Source organism: Odocoileus virginianus, chromosome 14, assembly GCF_023699985.2.
Source record: "Odocoileus virginianus isolate 20LAN1187 ecotype Illinois chromosome 14, Ovbor_1.2, whole genome shotgun sequence".
NCBI classification, from domain to species: domain Eukaryota; kingdom Metazoa; phylum Chordata; class Mammalia; order Artiodactyla; family Cervidae; genus Odocoileus; species Odocoileus virginianus.
In genome coordinates, this window is record NC_069687.1 from 60,317,795 (window position 1) to 60,332,914 (window position 15,120).

The 15,120-nt window shown below is 40.0% G+C and overlaps 1 protein-coding gene across 8 annotated transcripts in view; it reads left to right on the top strand.

Moving 5' to 3' along the window:
• Positions 1–14,895, top strand: part of ARHGEF28 (Rho guanine nucleotide exchange factor 28) — a 319,641-nt gene extending 304,746 nt beyond the window's left edge. For 7 of the 8 annotated variants that reach the window (XM_070476813.1, XM_070476810.1, XM_070476811.1 and 4 more), the window contains one exon: positions 13,694–14,895. In XM_070476813.1, the coding sequence (XP_070332914.1) occupies positions 13,694–13,857 (164 nt within the window). In that variant the 3' untranslated portion in view covers positions 13,858–14,895. The remainder of the gene's footprint in view (positions 1–13,693) is intronic. The other variant, XM_070476812.1, reaches the window with a different exon arrangement.
• The last annotated feature ends 225 nt before the right edge of the window (positions 14,896–15,120 follow it).

A 15,120-nucleotide genomic window follows, 5' to 3' on the forward strand; every position in this document is an offset into this window, starting at 1 on the left:
TCTGAGGTTATTGATATTTCTCCAGGCAATCTTGATTCCAGCTTGTGCTTCTTCCAGCCCAGCATTTCTCATGATGTACTCTGCATATAAGTTAAATAAGCAGGGTGACAATATACAGCCTTGATATACTCCTTTTCCTGTTTGGAACCAGTCTGTTGTTCCATGTCCTGTTCTAACTGTTGCTTCCTGACCTGCATACAGGTTTCTCAAGAGGCAGGTCAGGTGGTCTGGTATTCCTATCTCTTTCAGAATTTTCCACAGTTTGTGGTGATCCACACAGTCAAAGGCTTTCACATAGTCAATAAAGCAGAAGTAGATGTTTTTCTGGAACTCTCTTGCTTTTTCAATGATCCAATTTTGGATCATTTAATTGGCAATTTGATCTCTGGTTCCTCTGCCTTTTATAAAACCAGCTTGAACATCTGGAAGTTCATGGTTCACATACTGTTGAAGACTGGCTTGGAGAATTTTGCACATTACTGTACTAGTGTGTGAGATGGGTGCAATTGTGTGGTAGTTTGAGCATTCTTTGGGATTGCCTTTCTTAGGGATTGGAATGAAAACTGACCTTTTCCAGTCCTGTGGCCACTGCTGAGTTTTCCAAATTGGCTGGCATATTGAGTGCAGCACTTTCACAGCATCATCTTTCAGGATTTGAAACAGTTCAACTGGAATTCTATCACATCCACTAGCTTTGTTCATAGTGATGCTTCCTAAGGCCCACTTGACTTCGCATTCCAGGATGTCTGCCTCTAGGTGAGTGATCATACCATCATGATTATCTGGGTCATGAAGATCTTTTTTGTACAGTTCTTCTGTGTATTCTTGCCAGCTCTTCTTACTATCTTCTGCTTCTGTTAGGTCCATACCATTTCTGTCCTTTATTGAGCCGATCTTTGCATTAAATATTCCTTTGGTATCTCTAATTTTCTTGAAGAGATCTCTAGTCTTTCCCATTCTATTGTTCTCCTCTATTTCTTTGCACTGATCACTGAGGAATGCTTTCTTATCTCTCCTTGCTATTCTTTGGAACTCTGCATTCAAATGGGAGTATCTTTCCTTTTCTCCTTTGCCTTTCACTTCTCTTCTTTTCACAGCTATTTGTAAGGCCTCCTCAGACAGCCATTTTGCTTTTTTGCATTTCTTTTTCTTGGGGATGTTCTTGGTCCCTGTCTCCTGTACAATGTCATGAACCTTTGTCCATAGTTCTTCATGCACTCTATCAGATATAATCCCTTGAATCTATTTCTCACTTCCACTGTATAATCATAAGGGATTTGATTTAGGTCATACCGGGATGGTCTAGTGGTTTTCGCTACTTTCTTCAATTTAAGTCTGAATTTGGCAATAAGGGGTTCATGATCTGAGCCAGGTCTTGTTTTTGCTGACTGTATAGAGCTTTTCCATGTGTATAAACTGGTGACTTAAAACAACAGAAATTCCTTATCTCATGGTTCCAGAGGCTAAAGGATCAAGATCAATGTGTAGGCAGGACCATGCTCTTTCTGAAGGCCCTGGGGAAAGATCTGTCCCACACTCTCTAAGTCTGCGGTGTTGCTCCCAGTCACTGGCCGTCCTTGGCTTGCAGACACATCACTCCAGTCTCTGCTTCTCTTGTCACATGGCCTTCTCCCCTGTGTCTCTGTCTCTATTCTCCTTTTCTTATAAGGACACCAGTCACATTGGGCTCGTGATCCACCCTGTTCCAGTACAACCTCATTTTAACTGCTTACATTTGAAATGACCCCATTTCCAAATAAGGTCCTATTGAAATGTTCTGGAAAGGGCATGGATTCTGGGGAAGGGGGGAGTTGGAGGGGAACACTAACTCATTATTCCTAGAAATCAGTTCAGTTATAGATGGAACCTGCTGGGCCCCACCCAAGACCTCTTCAATAAGAAGTTCCAGGGGAGGGCTCCACTGAACTATTTTAACAAGGCCTCCAGGTGAATCTGATGCTTGAACGTTTTGAGAGGTGCTGATTTTGACACAACTAGAGGCATTTTTCTCGGCTTCCCCATTGGCTCAGCAGTAAGGAATCTGTTTGCAGTATAGGAGACAGGGATTCGATCCCTGGGTCAGGAAGATCCCCTGGAGAAGGGCATGGCAACCCACTCCAGTATTCTTGCCTGGAGAATCCCATGGACAAGAGGAGTCTGGTGGGCTACAGTCCATACGGTTGCAAAGAGCTGGCCATGACTCAAGTGACTTGGGCATGCCTGCAACCCCTTTCTTTCAATTTCTACTTCCCTAATTACCAGTGAAACTTAGCACCTTTTATATATTTACTAGTCTTTATGTTTCTGCCTCTCTGAAGTGGCTGATCATAAAGTTTTTTTCCAACAACAGGTACTGGAATTTCAAAAGACCCCAATCTTAATTATACAGACACATTAATTCTTTTTGAATAGACTCAATGTATTTTGTGTTTTAAGAAGTAGTTTTCAGAGAAATCATAAATATATTTACCTGTGGACACTTAAGACTGGAAAAGGACATTTGTGAGGTGTGAGCTTTTTCAGGTGGCGAAAAATCACCTGTATGAGCAGAAGCTACCAAAAATAATATTATTGACTGTTCTTCCCTACTGAGACTTTCACCATCTGCCTTATTTTTGCATTTGCTTACTTTTTTTTCCTACCTCCAGGGTTCCTATACTTCTCTCAATAACCCATCAATATTATTTTACACATATTCAACACATTCCAAAATCTGTCAGCTTCATCTTCTCTCCTGGAAATTCCCCTTCCGGAATCCTCTGTCCTCTTGTTCTAATAAACCCTGTTGCCTTCCCAGCCAGCAATGTATTGATCGCTGTCACTTGGGACATCTCTTCACATCTCTCCTCTGTTGGATTCTATTGCTCTCATTCCCATCCTTTCTCTTTTATGGAATATTAAGACACACCTTTATTTGATGGAGCATCTTTCTAAGTCTTTCTTAGAAAAGATTTAATAATGAAAACAAATTGTTTCCGCATTAGTTGAAATGTCTTTTTTCCATTGTAGTTTCGGTTTCACTCTTGTTTTAATGGTAAATTCCTATTCTTCTGCTGATATCTGTTGCTGCTGCTGCTGCTGCTAAGTCCCTTCAGTCGTGTCCGACTCCGTGCGACCCCATAGACGGCAGCCCACCAGGCTCCCCCGTCCCTGGGATTCTCCAGGCAAGAACACTGGAGTGGGTTGCCATTTCCTTCTCCAATGCATGAAAGTGAAAAGTGAAAGTGAAGTCGCTCGGTCGTGTCCAACTCTTTGTGACCCCATGGACTGTAGCCGACCAGGCTCCTCTGTCCATGGGGTTTTCCAGGCAAGAGTGCTGGAGTGGGGTGCTGTTGCCAGTGGTAATTCACTTACCATCACATGAAATGAACCAACTAAATAAAAGCATAAAATGTATCTTTCATTTCATTTATTTATTTCTGCTAATTTTACACTTGGTTTTTATAATATATCTGGGCTTAGAATTCTAGATCAAAATCATTTTCCTTCAGAATTCTGAAGGATTTGATTCTTCCACTTCTCAGCATTGCTGTTGAAAAGTCTAATGCCTTTCTGATTCCTAATCCTTTATTTGTAACCCGCTTGTGCTTTGGGAGTCTCTAGAATGATCACTTCATTCATTCCTGGATGAATTTTATAATATGCCTTGGTGTAATCTTTTATTAAAATCATTTTTACTAGTTACTCATTAGGTTCTTTCAGTCGACAAATATACTGTTATTTCCTTTGAATCTGTGATGTTTTCTTCTTTAAAAAACTGGGCTAGTCTTCAGCTTTATCTTACTGGAACTCTTTCTGGTTATAAATTAAATCTCTTAGAACCTCTGATTTTTCTGTTTTGTTTTTTTCCATTCATTTCCATTTCTTCATGTTCTTGTTCTACTTCCTGGGAGATTTTCTTGCTATTAACCTCCTACTATTTCATTGATTTTTTAAAAAAAATTCAGCTAGCAAATTTTTAATTTCTAGGAGTTTTTTCTTGTTCTGTTATAGTTCCTATTTTATGGAAACTTACTTGGTGGCTGAAATATTTTTAAGATACATTTTTAAAGATTGTTTATTATGATGTTTGGATGCTTTCTTGTGCTCAGCTTCTTGTGTTCCTGAGTTGTGTTTTGTTTTCAAGTTAGGTTTGCCTCTGTTTTAGGCTCTTTTCCATATTCCATAGCATACCTACCATTTTGGATTGGTGTGAATGTTTGACTCAAAGTCAATTAATGTTAGTGGCTTAAAGAGAGAAGTTCTATTATGCAGTTCTATCTTGATTACATTTTCAACTTGATTACTGAGAAGACGAAGATTAGAATAAATGAAATTGTAAGGTATTTTCTAAATATAAGAATTCCAAATTGGTTCCTACAAATCTAATTAGACAGAATTTTTAAATAATGTATTCACTAATTCATTAATTCATTTGACAATATATATTGACATCTACTATCATTAGGAACTGAAATTAACTTTGATATTGTTGGACTAGATGTACAACTTTTAGTTCCTATTTCTTAAAAAATATTGCTTTTTAATTTTTAACTCTTAAAAACTATTTTTAATTTTAATTAAACTTTTTAATTTTTAGAAGGCTAAAGAATAGGAATCCAAATTCCAAATGAACCTTATCAACTATTACCATGGACAAATGGACCAAGGATATAAAATGAAATCTTTTCTGAATTATATTTCACTAGGAGATGTCAGATTTTCTAGACAGAAGTGAAGACCGTACATGAATCTGTATTATTTTTTATAAGGATCTGTTAAACTCAAATGAACCTCATCTATTTTATGGAACACGTAGATAGAAATTGTTTATCTTTCTAAATAGATATAAACCCCTACACAGCACTTGCCAGTGACTTGCCATACAGTTGTAATAAAATTGATCTATACATACTTCACATCCAGAAGAGGCATCTGATTTATTGCCATAGTATTCTGTTTATGTCAGATATATGAAGCTATGCTATTGGAATAGCAGAGGCCCCTTTATAATCCAAGTATATGGGCTTCCCTGGTGGCTTAGCCAGTAAAGAATCTGCCTGCAATACAGGAGACCTGGGTTTGATCGCTGAGTCGGGAAGATCCCCTGGAGAAGGGAATGGCTGCCCACTCCAGTATTCTTGCCTAGAGAATTCCATGGACAGAGGAGCCTGGTGGGCTACAGTCCATGGGCTGGCAAAGAATCAGACCTGACTGAGCAACTGACATTTTCATGAAAGACTATGTATGGACTTAGAAAAAATTGATCATGAAACAAACACAAAAGTAGAATCATTTAGTGAATTTATAATTACCGAAAGTCAGTCTGGTTCATTGGAGACCCTTTCTCTGTTCTCTCATATTAGGTTATCTTAAGCAAATCCAGGACTTCCTATCATTTCATCTAAAAATACTTCAGTATCTTTCTCCAGAAGATATTTACTCTTTCTCTCTCTTTAAATGTCACTGGAGTATCGTTATTACACTTTAAAAAATTTAACATTTTTTACTTAAAATCATACTCTGAGTACTTGAATTTCTCTGATTGTCTCAATTTTTTCCCTTTGTTTGAACTGGGATCCAAATAACTGCATATATTACATCTGGTTTGTATATCTTGCAAGTCTTGTTTAAAGTTCCCTCACCTTTAAAAATGAAATCTTACAATTTATTGAAAAGGCTGGGTTATTTATTTGCTGAAAAGACTTTTTCTGAAAAAATTGTATTTTTGAAGAACTTTCTATGTTCTGGATTTTGCTGACTGCATCCCTGTGGTGTCACTTGACATAGTCTTCTGTCCCTATATTTCCTGTATGTAAACTGGTAGTTGGGAATAGATACTTGATATTTAACTAGATACAATCTTTATGTTTTGACATGAAAAAAATCTTCATAGATGGAGTTGTCTACTTCCTATATAGTATATGTTGGATATTTCCTCTTGCATCCTATTAGGAGGCTTGCTATATCTGTTTTTCTGATTAAGATTGATGCATGGGTTCAGGTGCTGCCAGCTTGATCCACCCATTAAAACATTCCCCATCAGGTCTTTTCCAAATGCTTTTAGGAACTGTTGATGATGATTGAATCCTCAAGTAGACATTATATACAGGATTCAGGGTTTCTGAATTTGGAAAATCTTACCTATTTCCATCTTCCCACCCCTGATTTATCTTGGCATGTTGGTCATTTATTGTCTTTTCCTTTCTTAGTCTATAATAGACTTATTACTCTCTAGTACACTATTCCCCCACGTGTACTACATGGAACACAGCACTGCGAAGTACACTGGGAGAAAAATCTCCCTGAGTTCGGGGCCTGCCACATACAGTTTTTCCCTCTCAGAAATTTATAATACAGTTGAGCCTATTGAAGTTCTGAGGAATCTGTCAGTAAAGAAACTTGATTAACCCAGAGTTTCATCAACTTGCTTGATCACTATTTTCTTTTATCAGTAATACCTATTAGTATCCTGATTAGAGAAACACACCTTGAAATGCATCTCAAAGAAGAGGGGAGGGTGGAGGCTCTTGTGCCATCCTGCTGTGAGGCTTTCTGATGTCAAGGTTCAGACTCGGTAACATGGGCACCCTTCTAGGCTAAGAGCAAACCAAAGTTCACCCAGAGAACTGACATACCATACTGCATCTTGTGTTAATACAGTTGTATCTTCAATACATTGGTTGCTTCGGTTGCTGTGCTTCTTGTTAGTGTTATCTACATAACCAACTTAGATAATTCCCAATACGTTAATTACCAGTAAGAAAATAAAGCCCAACTCTGACAGTCACAACTTAAATTTTTTTCAGTTTGCTTTCTTACATTACAGATTTACACATGTACACCACACACATTCATGTGCACACACTCCCCTCCCAGAGCACACTTCAGTTATTTTATTTCGCAGTGTTGGTGTATGAGGAGTAATATACAGTTACTCACTGGGTCTTGGCCTTCAGATATCAGCTCCAGATTGGTTTTTATGCCAGATGTGCCTACATGTTGTTTGTGGCTCGCTATGGGAAATGCAGTTGAGCAAAATTAGTGAGAGACCGATTTTCTTCCACTCTGAGGACACCTTGAGTTTTGTACAATAAGTGTTTTCCATTAGAAAGAAAATGCTGTGCATTAGTGCTCATGAGAAAAAAATAGTGATTGCCAGTAATGCCATCAGGAAACAATTTTTTAAATGTTTTGCAGTACAAGCATGAATCGATCATTAAATGGGGAATACAGCTTATTCACAGACTTGGAACATGAATCACTATTCTTTTTGAAGTGTTATTCTAGGAAAGTGTGAATTTTGATTTTAGGAACACACACAAGGGATACAGTAATAAGGAGTATAAGTCAGAACACTTCATTAAAATAAAATAAGAACAGAGCCAAGACCCAGAGGACATGACACTCTGTTTTGTGAGTCTTGTTGGAGAATGGAATGGGATAAGACACGAGAAAGCTGACATGGCATGACCAGTGATCCCAGTATTGATTCAATGTGCTTTTGTAGCACTGGGCTACTGGCTGCCTGGCCGTCGGGTAATGAGGAGCTAAACTCAGACCTGGAGAGATAATGTTTATGACAGAAGTTGTACTGGTGCTTTTAAATTGAAACAAAGCTTGTCTTTAAAAATTATCAGGATTTAAAATGCTCTTCTGTTCAGAAAATCCAGAAAAAGGCAAAGACTACTTGAATTAAGTATTTTAAAACAATAGACAGCTCTGTTTTTTATGACGAATTACTCTTAGGTTTGCTGTTCATAGAAGGGAAGATCAAGTGTAGATTTTGACCTATTGTCCACTTTCTAGGTAGCTTTCCAAATACTGTACTCTGAGGGCTATTTGTGCTCAATTAAAATACATGTTGTTAGGAAGATTAAAAGTAGAAGGATGGGACATAGGTCTGGAAATCACCCTAAAAACATTATTTTAAATGCAACTTAAGGTAATAAATTTGTATTCCTTGAGCAAAAAGCAGTTGAGAAATGCATCCATTTGTTGCAATTCTAGAATAGTATTTGGTGCATTATTGAGCCAAAACACAAATGAAAAAATTCTCCCACAATATAAGAAGTTTAAGAGGCCTGAATGATTTTGGTTCCGTCCTTCATGAACTGAAGTCCAGAGAGCAGAAGTGACTTGCCCAAGGTTACATTTTACCTTGGGCTTTAAAAGATCATGTCTCAGCTTGGGAAGTACTTCATTCATTTCCAGTATGAAACATGGTTGCATTTTACACCTTGACATTACTGTCTGGTCTTGAAAATAACTGATTATCCTGTGGACTCTAAAAATAAAGATAATGAGGGACTGTTGGAGGGAAGGCTGATTTTCCTTCCGGCTTGTGTCAACTTTTCAGGAGCTGATCCCTAAGGTTGTATGTCATCCCAGATCCCATGTTCTCTTCCTTAATAGTTTGGAATTCCAATAGCAGGTGAGCAGAGTGAAAATGATTACTTCAAATGTCAACCAACAGGTTGCAACAAAGGGCTAAAAATGAGGGGTTTGAAGAACTGTCTCTGAGTGCATCTTGCAGCCCCTGGCCTGGGCATTTTCTGCCTCCCACCCATAAGACAAAGGGGATAGCACCTGCCAAAATATGGGCATTTATAATTTTTAGAAATTTCACGAGAAGACTGACGTAGACCCTACAAGAAGTCTAAGGAAATTTCTTGTGAAGGATTAAGTTTTAGGCTATGAAGAAAATTTCAGCTAAATAGGAAAAAGCCATATGTGTGCTTAGTCGCTGAGTCGTGTCTGACTCTTCTAACCCCGTGGACTGCAGCCCGCCAGGCTCCTCTGTCCATGGGGATTCTCCAGGCAAGAATACTGGAGTGGGTTGCCATGCCGTCCTCCAGGCGATCTTCCCAACTCAGGGATTGAACCCAGGTATCCTTTATTGCAGGCAGATTCTTTACCAGCTGATCTACCAGGGAAGCCCATACATCAAGATTGTACTCCTTCACTTGGTTTAGCTAGTCTTCGATGTGTTTCAGCTTATTTGTTCTTATTTTAAGGTTAATAATGTTCGCTCATTGTTTGGAAAAAACTCAGGAGAGGCCACAGGACTGGAAAAGGTCAGTTTTCATTCCAATCACAAAGAAAGGCAATGCCAAAGAATGTTCAAAGTACTGCACAATTACACTCATCTCATGCGCTAGCAAAGTAATGCTCAAAATTCTCCAAGCCAGGCTTCAGCAATACGTGAACTGTGAACTTCCAGATGTTCAAGCTGGATTTAGAAAAGGCAGAGGAACCAGAGATCAAATTGCCAACATCAGGTGGATCATCAAGAAGGCAAAAGAGTTCCAGAAAAACATCTACTTCTGCTTTATTGACTGTGCCAAAGCCTTTGTGTAGATCACAAGCTGTGGAAAATTCTTAAAGAGATGGGAATACCAGACCACCTTGCCTGCCCCTTGAGAAATCTATAGGCAGGTCAAGAAGCAACAGTTAGAACTGGTTCCAAATTGGGAAAGGAGTACTTCAAGGCTGTATTTTGTCACTCTGCTTATTTAACTTATATGCAGAATACATCATGCAAAATGCTGGGCTGGATGAAGCACAAGCTGGAATCGAGAGTGCCGGGAGAAATATCAGTAAGCTCAGATACACAGATGACACCACCCTTATGGCAGAAAGCAAAGAACTGAAGAGCCTCTTGTTGAAGGTGAAAAAGGAGAGTGAAAAAATTGGTTTAAAGCTCAGCATTCAGAAAACTAAGATCATGGCATCCGGTCCCATCACTTCATGGCAAGTAGATGGGGAAACAGTGGAAACAGACTATTTTTTTGCGCTCCAAAATCACTGTAGATGGTGACTGCAGCCATGAAATTAAAAGACACTTGTTCCTTGGAAGAGAAGCTATGACCAATTTAGCATATTAAAAAGCAGAGTCATTACTTTGCCAACAAAGGTCCGTCTAGTTAAAGCTGTGGTTTCTCCAGTAGTCATGTATGGATGTGAGAGTTGGACTATGAAGAAAGTTGAGCACTGAAGAATTGATGCTTTTGAATTGTGGTATTGGAGAAGACCCTTGAGAGACCCTTGGACTGCAAGGAGATCCAACCAGTCTGTCCTAAAGAAAATCAGTCCTGAATATTCATTGGAAGGACTGATGTTGAAGCTGAAACTCCAATACTTTGGCCACCTGATATGAAGAACTGACTCATTATAAAAGACCCTGATGCTGGGCAAGATTGAAAGCAGGAGGAGAAGGGGATGAGAGAGGATGAGATGGTTGGATGGCATCACTGATTCAATGGACATGAGTTTGAGCAAACTCTGGGAGCTGGTGATGGACAGGGAAGCCTGGCATGCTGCAACCCATGGGGTCGCAAGGAGTCAGACACGACTGAGTGACTGAACTGAACTCACTGAATGTTCACTCTGTTGAATTTCCAGAGGTATGATAAGGATCAAATTATTTCTTTTATGTCATTGAAGAGGGACAGTTGTATAGATTAAAATGTTCTTTAGAGTTCGATGTTTTATTTCATCATAATAGCATTTGGTTTTTAGTTGACCAAATTATGATTGTATTAATATTTCTCTGCTTATTTTAAAAAAGAAGTATTTTATTTCTATTTCCAGAAATTTCCAGGCATTTTGATCATAAATAAAACTGGATGATTAATTCTACTCCTCAAGAATCCTGCTTTCTGAATCAGTGTGGTTTTATTTTAACAAATGTTTTTTCAGTTTAGGGTTCTGTATGGTGATCATACTCTCTAGGGTGAAACGTGTGGAAAAAGGTGGCTGACCTTGAGAAATATACAATTGCTGGGCTAGGATTCTTTCAGGGTTGAAATGGAGTAATAAAATCAGAAATCATGGCACGTTTTCTAATTTCAAAGACAGACTGTCTGACCTTGCCTAAATAGTTCAGGTAGAAACCAGGAAGGAACATGGAGAAGGAAATTGAGTCCCCCTCCAGGTGATATACAGCATAACCTTAGTACATCTGGGATTTCAGCATGGGCCATTCATTCACTTTAGGGTCCAGAAGATGTTCTTCTCCTGTATTTTTATTCTTATTTGAAACAGTTCTGATGAAAAATACCTCTATACCCCCTTTACTCACACACAAATGAAAAAATCTCCCTCCCACCACCCATATTTATTCTTTGTTCTCTGTCTTCCTGAACTGGAGCCTACAATTTAAGATAAAAGAATTCTTTCTGATATGTACTTGGTTCTTTGGCTCTTTTTGAACAAGTCTTCTCTTGAAACCATGACGGGGACTTCCCAGATACCTAGACTCACCAGTATTTTGGATTCTTTGCTGCATGTTTCATACCCGAGAGGAAGGAAACGTGTATGGATTAAGCGCTTCCGTTGTGCCCAGCTTTGTCACATTTGTCAGCCATCACTTCCCAGCTGCCTTGTTCAATGGATGATTGTTCACCCTCCATGTAGTGCTTCTTGCACCCTGGCTGCACCTTCTGTGGGCCAGGAGACTGTGCTGTGGTTTGTGGCCTAAGTGAACTGTTCTCCAACTATCAGCATCTGCTAGGTGGAAGTTTTGACGTGTGTTTTTGTTTTTTAGGTTGTATATAATGTACAACATCAGTAGTTTAACTGGAATATTTATTTTTAGAGGTGAAACAGTTTTATTTTAATGGCTGGGAAGAGGAGCTGAAATTGTGAAAATGTGTGATCACCTCAGGCATAGGATGAAGAACATTCTAGGTTGGTTTATATTGCCCTGATAGTGAAATCATTGCTTGGGGATTACCTGATTAAATGAGAGAGGTCTCTAATTTTATAATAATTACTATGTCAGTTTTGAGGCACTCAGGATGTGTTTTTATTTATTTTTTTGGTAAGTGACTCTTCAAAATGTGGTCCTTAGGGAGATTATACATTAAACATCCAGGGTGTCTTAATGCAGCAAAGATTGTCAGGTCATTTCCAGCACAGTGAGGAATGGGGACCATGAGAGTCTTGAGCAGATGAACATGTGGCAAAGACCTCTGAGTTCCAGTCTGGATTACTTCTTTTAGCTGCATGATGGGCAAGAAGTTAACTAGTCTGAGCCTCAGCTTCCCAATCTGTAAATTGTGGGTGACGACATTTGGAGACTTAAGGGGATGGTGACTGTAAACAGCCTGGAACAGCCCCCCTACCTGGAGAAGGCCTGTATACAGGGTGGATTTAGACGTATCGTCAGTAGCTGTGTTTTTAGTAGTGAGTGAATACCCTGTATTTGAGGTACAGGATTTGGAATCAAGGAATCCAGGTCAGCAGAATCGAGTCACCTCAATGTAAGTGGATCGTTTTCTCTGTGTCCCATTGGTATAACTGGAGTCAGGAATGGCCTGAACCTGTGAGCAGAGCTGTGGACTGCGGTCTCCCCTCCTTTCTCCAACCCTCCCTACCCCCCCTTCCCCTCTTCTCCTTCCCCCTCCCCCCAGGATCCTCCTCAGCTGGCCTGGAGTCTAAGGTCAGCTCCTCCAGGTGACCTGTGTCTATTTCCTGTGGTCCTGGCTTCCCCTCTCCGGTTGCCTCTGCCTCCTGTTAGAAGAAGTGATAAAAGGAGGTGGGGCAAAGGAAGCCACCTCCCTGAAGATGGAGCCTTGTGAGGACATTTAGCTCTTCATTCCAGCTAGGCCTTGCTTCCTGCCTTCTCTAATAACCAAAGATCCTTGTCAGGAGGGTAAAAATTACAAGCATTTTTGTCATCAGAATAGTGGCAGTTATGTGTATCCATGTAAATAATAGAGGCTTTCAATAACATGTGGCAAGGATTATAATGACCTCTTGTTAGTGGCTGAAAAAAGAACAGGTGGGCCTCAGGGCTCTGCATTTTCCCGACCTGGGTTTCCATATATACTCTGCTTTTTGCTCCTCTTGAAACTGGTTATTTGTAATTTTGCCACATAGTCAAACTTCAGGGAGGGTGGTCAGTGGAGCAATCCACAGAACATGGTTTGTAGGAAGAGCTGTGGTTTTATTTTTTTCAAATCAACCCCTCCCCCCTTTGCCTTCCCTTTAAACCATGTATGAGTGAGTTTAATCAGAAAAGGGGAAAATAGACTATGCCCTGCTGTTGCTAGGTAACCAGAAAAATAACAAACCCAGTCAGAGCTGATAATTGAAATGATTTTCCCCAGGAACCTGGCTGCTCTTGCTAAGTGATTCATGGGGTGTTAACAGATTTGCATCCTGGTGAGGCTTCGGGGTCTCCGTCCTTCATGCCCTTTCGCCCTGCCTCTCACACCACATCAGGAAAATCCCAGGTACATTATTTGAGTCTTCCAGTCAGTTCTTGACTTTGAGATACTCTGAGGGAAGATCCTTGCAGAGGCAAATATGGCTTATTGCACATAGCCAGAGTAGATACTGTATTTCTAGGACATTGAACCCATTTTCAAAAATACCTGGGACCCCTTTCTCAACAAGTGTAGTGTTTGATCAGCTTACAAATGGTGACAAGTCTTTATTTGTTTGACATTTTACTGGGAGTATTTTGTAAAGGTTGTTTTTTAGCCTCAAGAGACATTCGTACACCCAGCCAAAGATTTTAATGATTTTGATTAAACCACTAGGTATCTGTTTCATTCCTTTCTCACGGGACTCGCCATCCTCTGCGTGGCTGGCGCTGTGGGCGTGGCACTGCCCAGCCTTTGAGGGCTGTGTCTCCGGTTCATAGTGCCACCTGCCTGTGGGTCTCAACCTGACTCCTGTGACCTGTGCCGTCTGTCTGTTGCAGATTTGAACGTCTCTCAGACTGCATCCCCACCCCTCCACGACGCAAATTCACATGGCCCTCGGCTGCAGACGTTTATAGCAGAAGAAAAGCTAAGTCTACAGACAGTGACCAGACAAGACGGGGAAACTGGAAATGGAGCAGAAGAAAACATTGTTTACCTCTAATTGTGTTGTTATTTTTCCAAGTGAAACAACATACTGGCATTTTAGGGAGGTTTTTTTTTTTTTTCCTTTCTTGATGTGTGTGACTGTCCAAATTACTTTAGGAGTAATGTTTGATATTTTGGGCAGGTTTATTTGAGGGGCATGAGTCTAATAATTAAATTATTGAAAACAACTGTGTATCATCATTAACTTATCACCTAATTTCAGATTTCTGGAGGAGAAATTGACTTTAGATAAGCAGGAACAATTTCAAAGTTATTGGAACCCTAGAGTAGAATCCCACATAATGTTTTCTGCTGGGTCATATGGTTTTTGGAATGCCTCTTAAGGTCTAGATGAAGCACTTTGGATGGAAAGAGTAATATAATGGGCAAACTTTCACAATCATGGCAGCTGATTAGGGAGAGTGACCTCAGGGCTCTCAAAGGCAGAGAAAGATGTAGGGAAAATCTTTTCTTGGCTAGTCTTGGGACATCAAAGGGGTCACTCATGGTGGTGAGATGTCACGGTCACCATGCAACCAAGGAGTCCCTGTCTGGGCACCTGCCCTAACCAGCTGGCCACTCTGCCATGGACACAATCTGGACACTTAGGACCTGGAGCCTTTTCATTTGCACTTTCTAGGTCCTAATGCCTGTGGGCTTTCAAGTCACAGTTCAGCATCCTCTTTCGACACAGCCCAGAGGCAGAGCCCCAGAAGTCAGTGTGACGTAAAACTTCAGTAACGAAATTTTACTACTGAAGCGAGGCTTTAGTAATGACCTTGCTTCCATCACCTGGCCCTGTCTCCACCAGCTCCGGAAGCACCAAGGACAGCCACTCACCCGAAGGACCTCTGCCCTGCCGGTATTCAAGGACAAAAGCTGCCCTCTTGGTGAAACTTGCTGCCTGAATGTGCTTTTCCACAAAGGAACATTGGCACATCTTGCCTTCAGGGTAATAGGAGTCTTTTGTGAGAAACCAAGAAATGTTTTCAGTTTGTTCTTCAGAAGTATTTGTATATATTTTGGTCAGTGTCAATAAATATCTTTTACCTCAGCCTTTCACTTTGAAATTTTTAAATTGTGTAGAGCCATTGTGAAATATACACATCACACTCAAACACAATCTCCCCTTATTAAAAATGAAAATAAAGGAGAAATACTAAATTCACCCAGACTTTCAATACTGCTTCTGGCCATTTTAGTCACAATCATATTACATTCAGAGACTAATTTTCACAGATGGATATGTCTTATTAAAGTTTTAGTCAGTCACTTCATC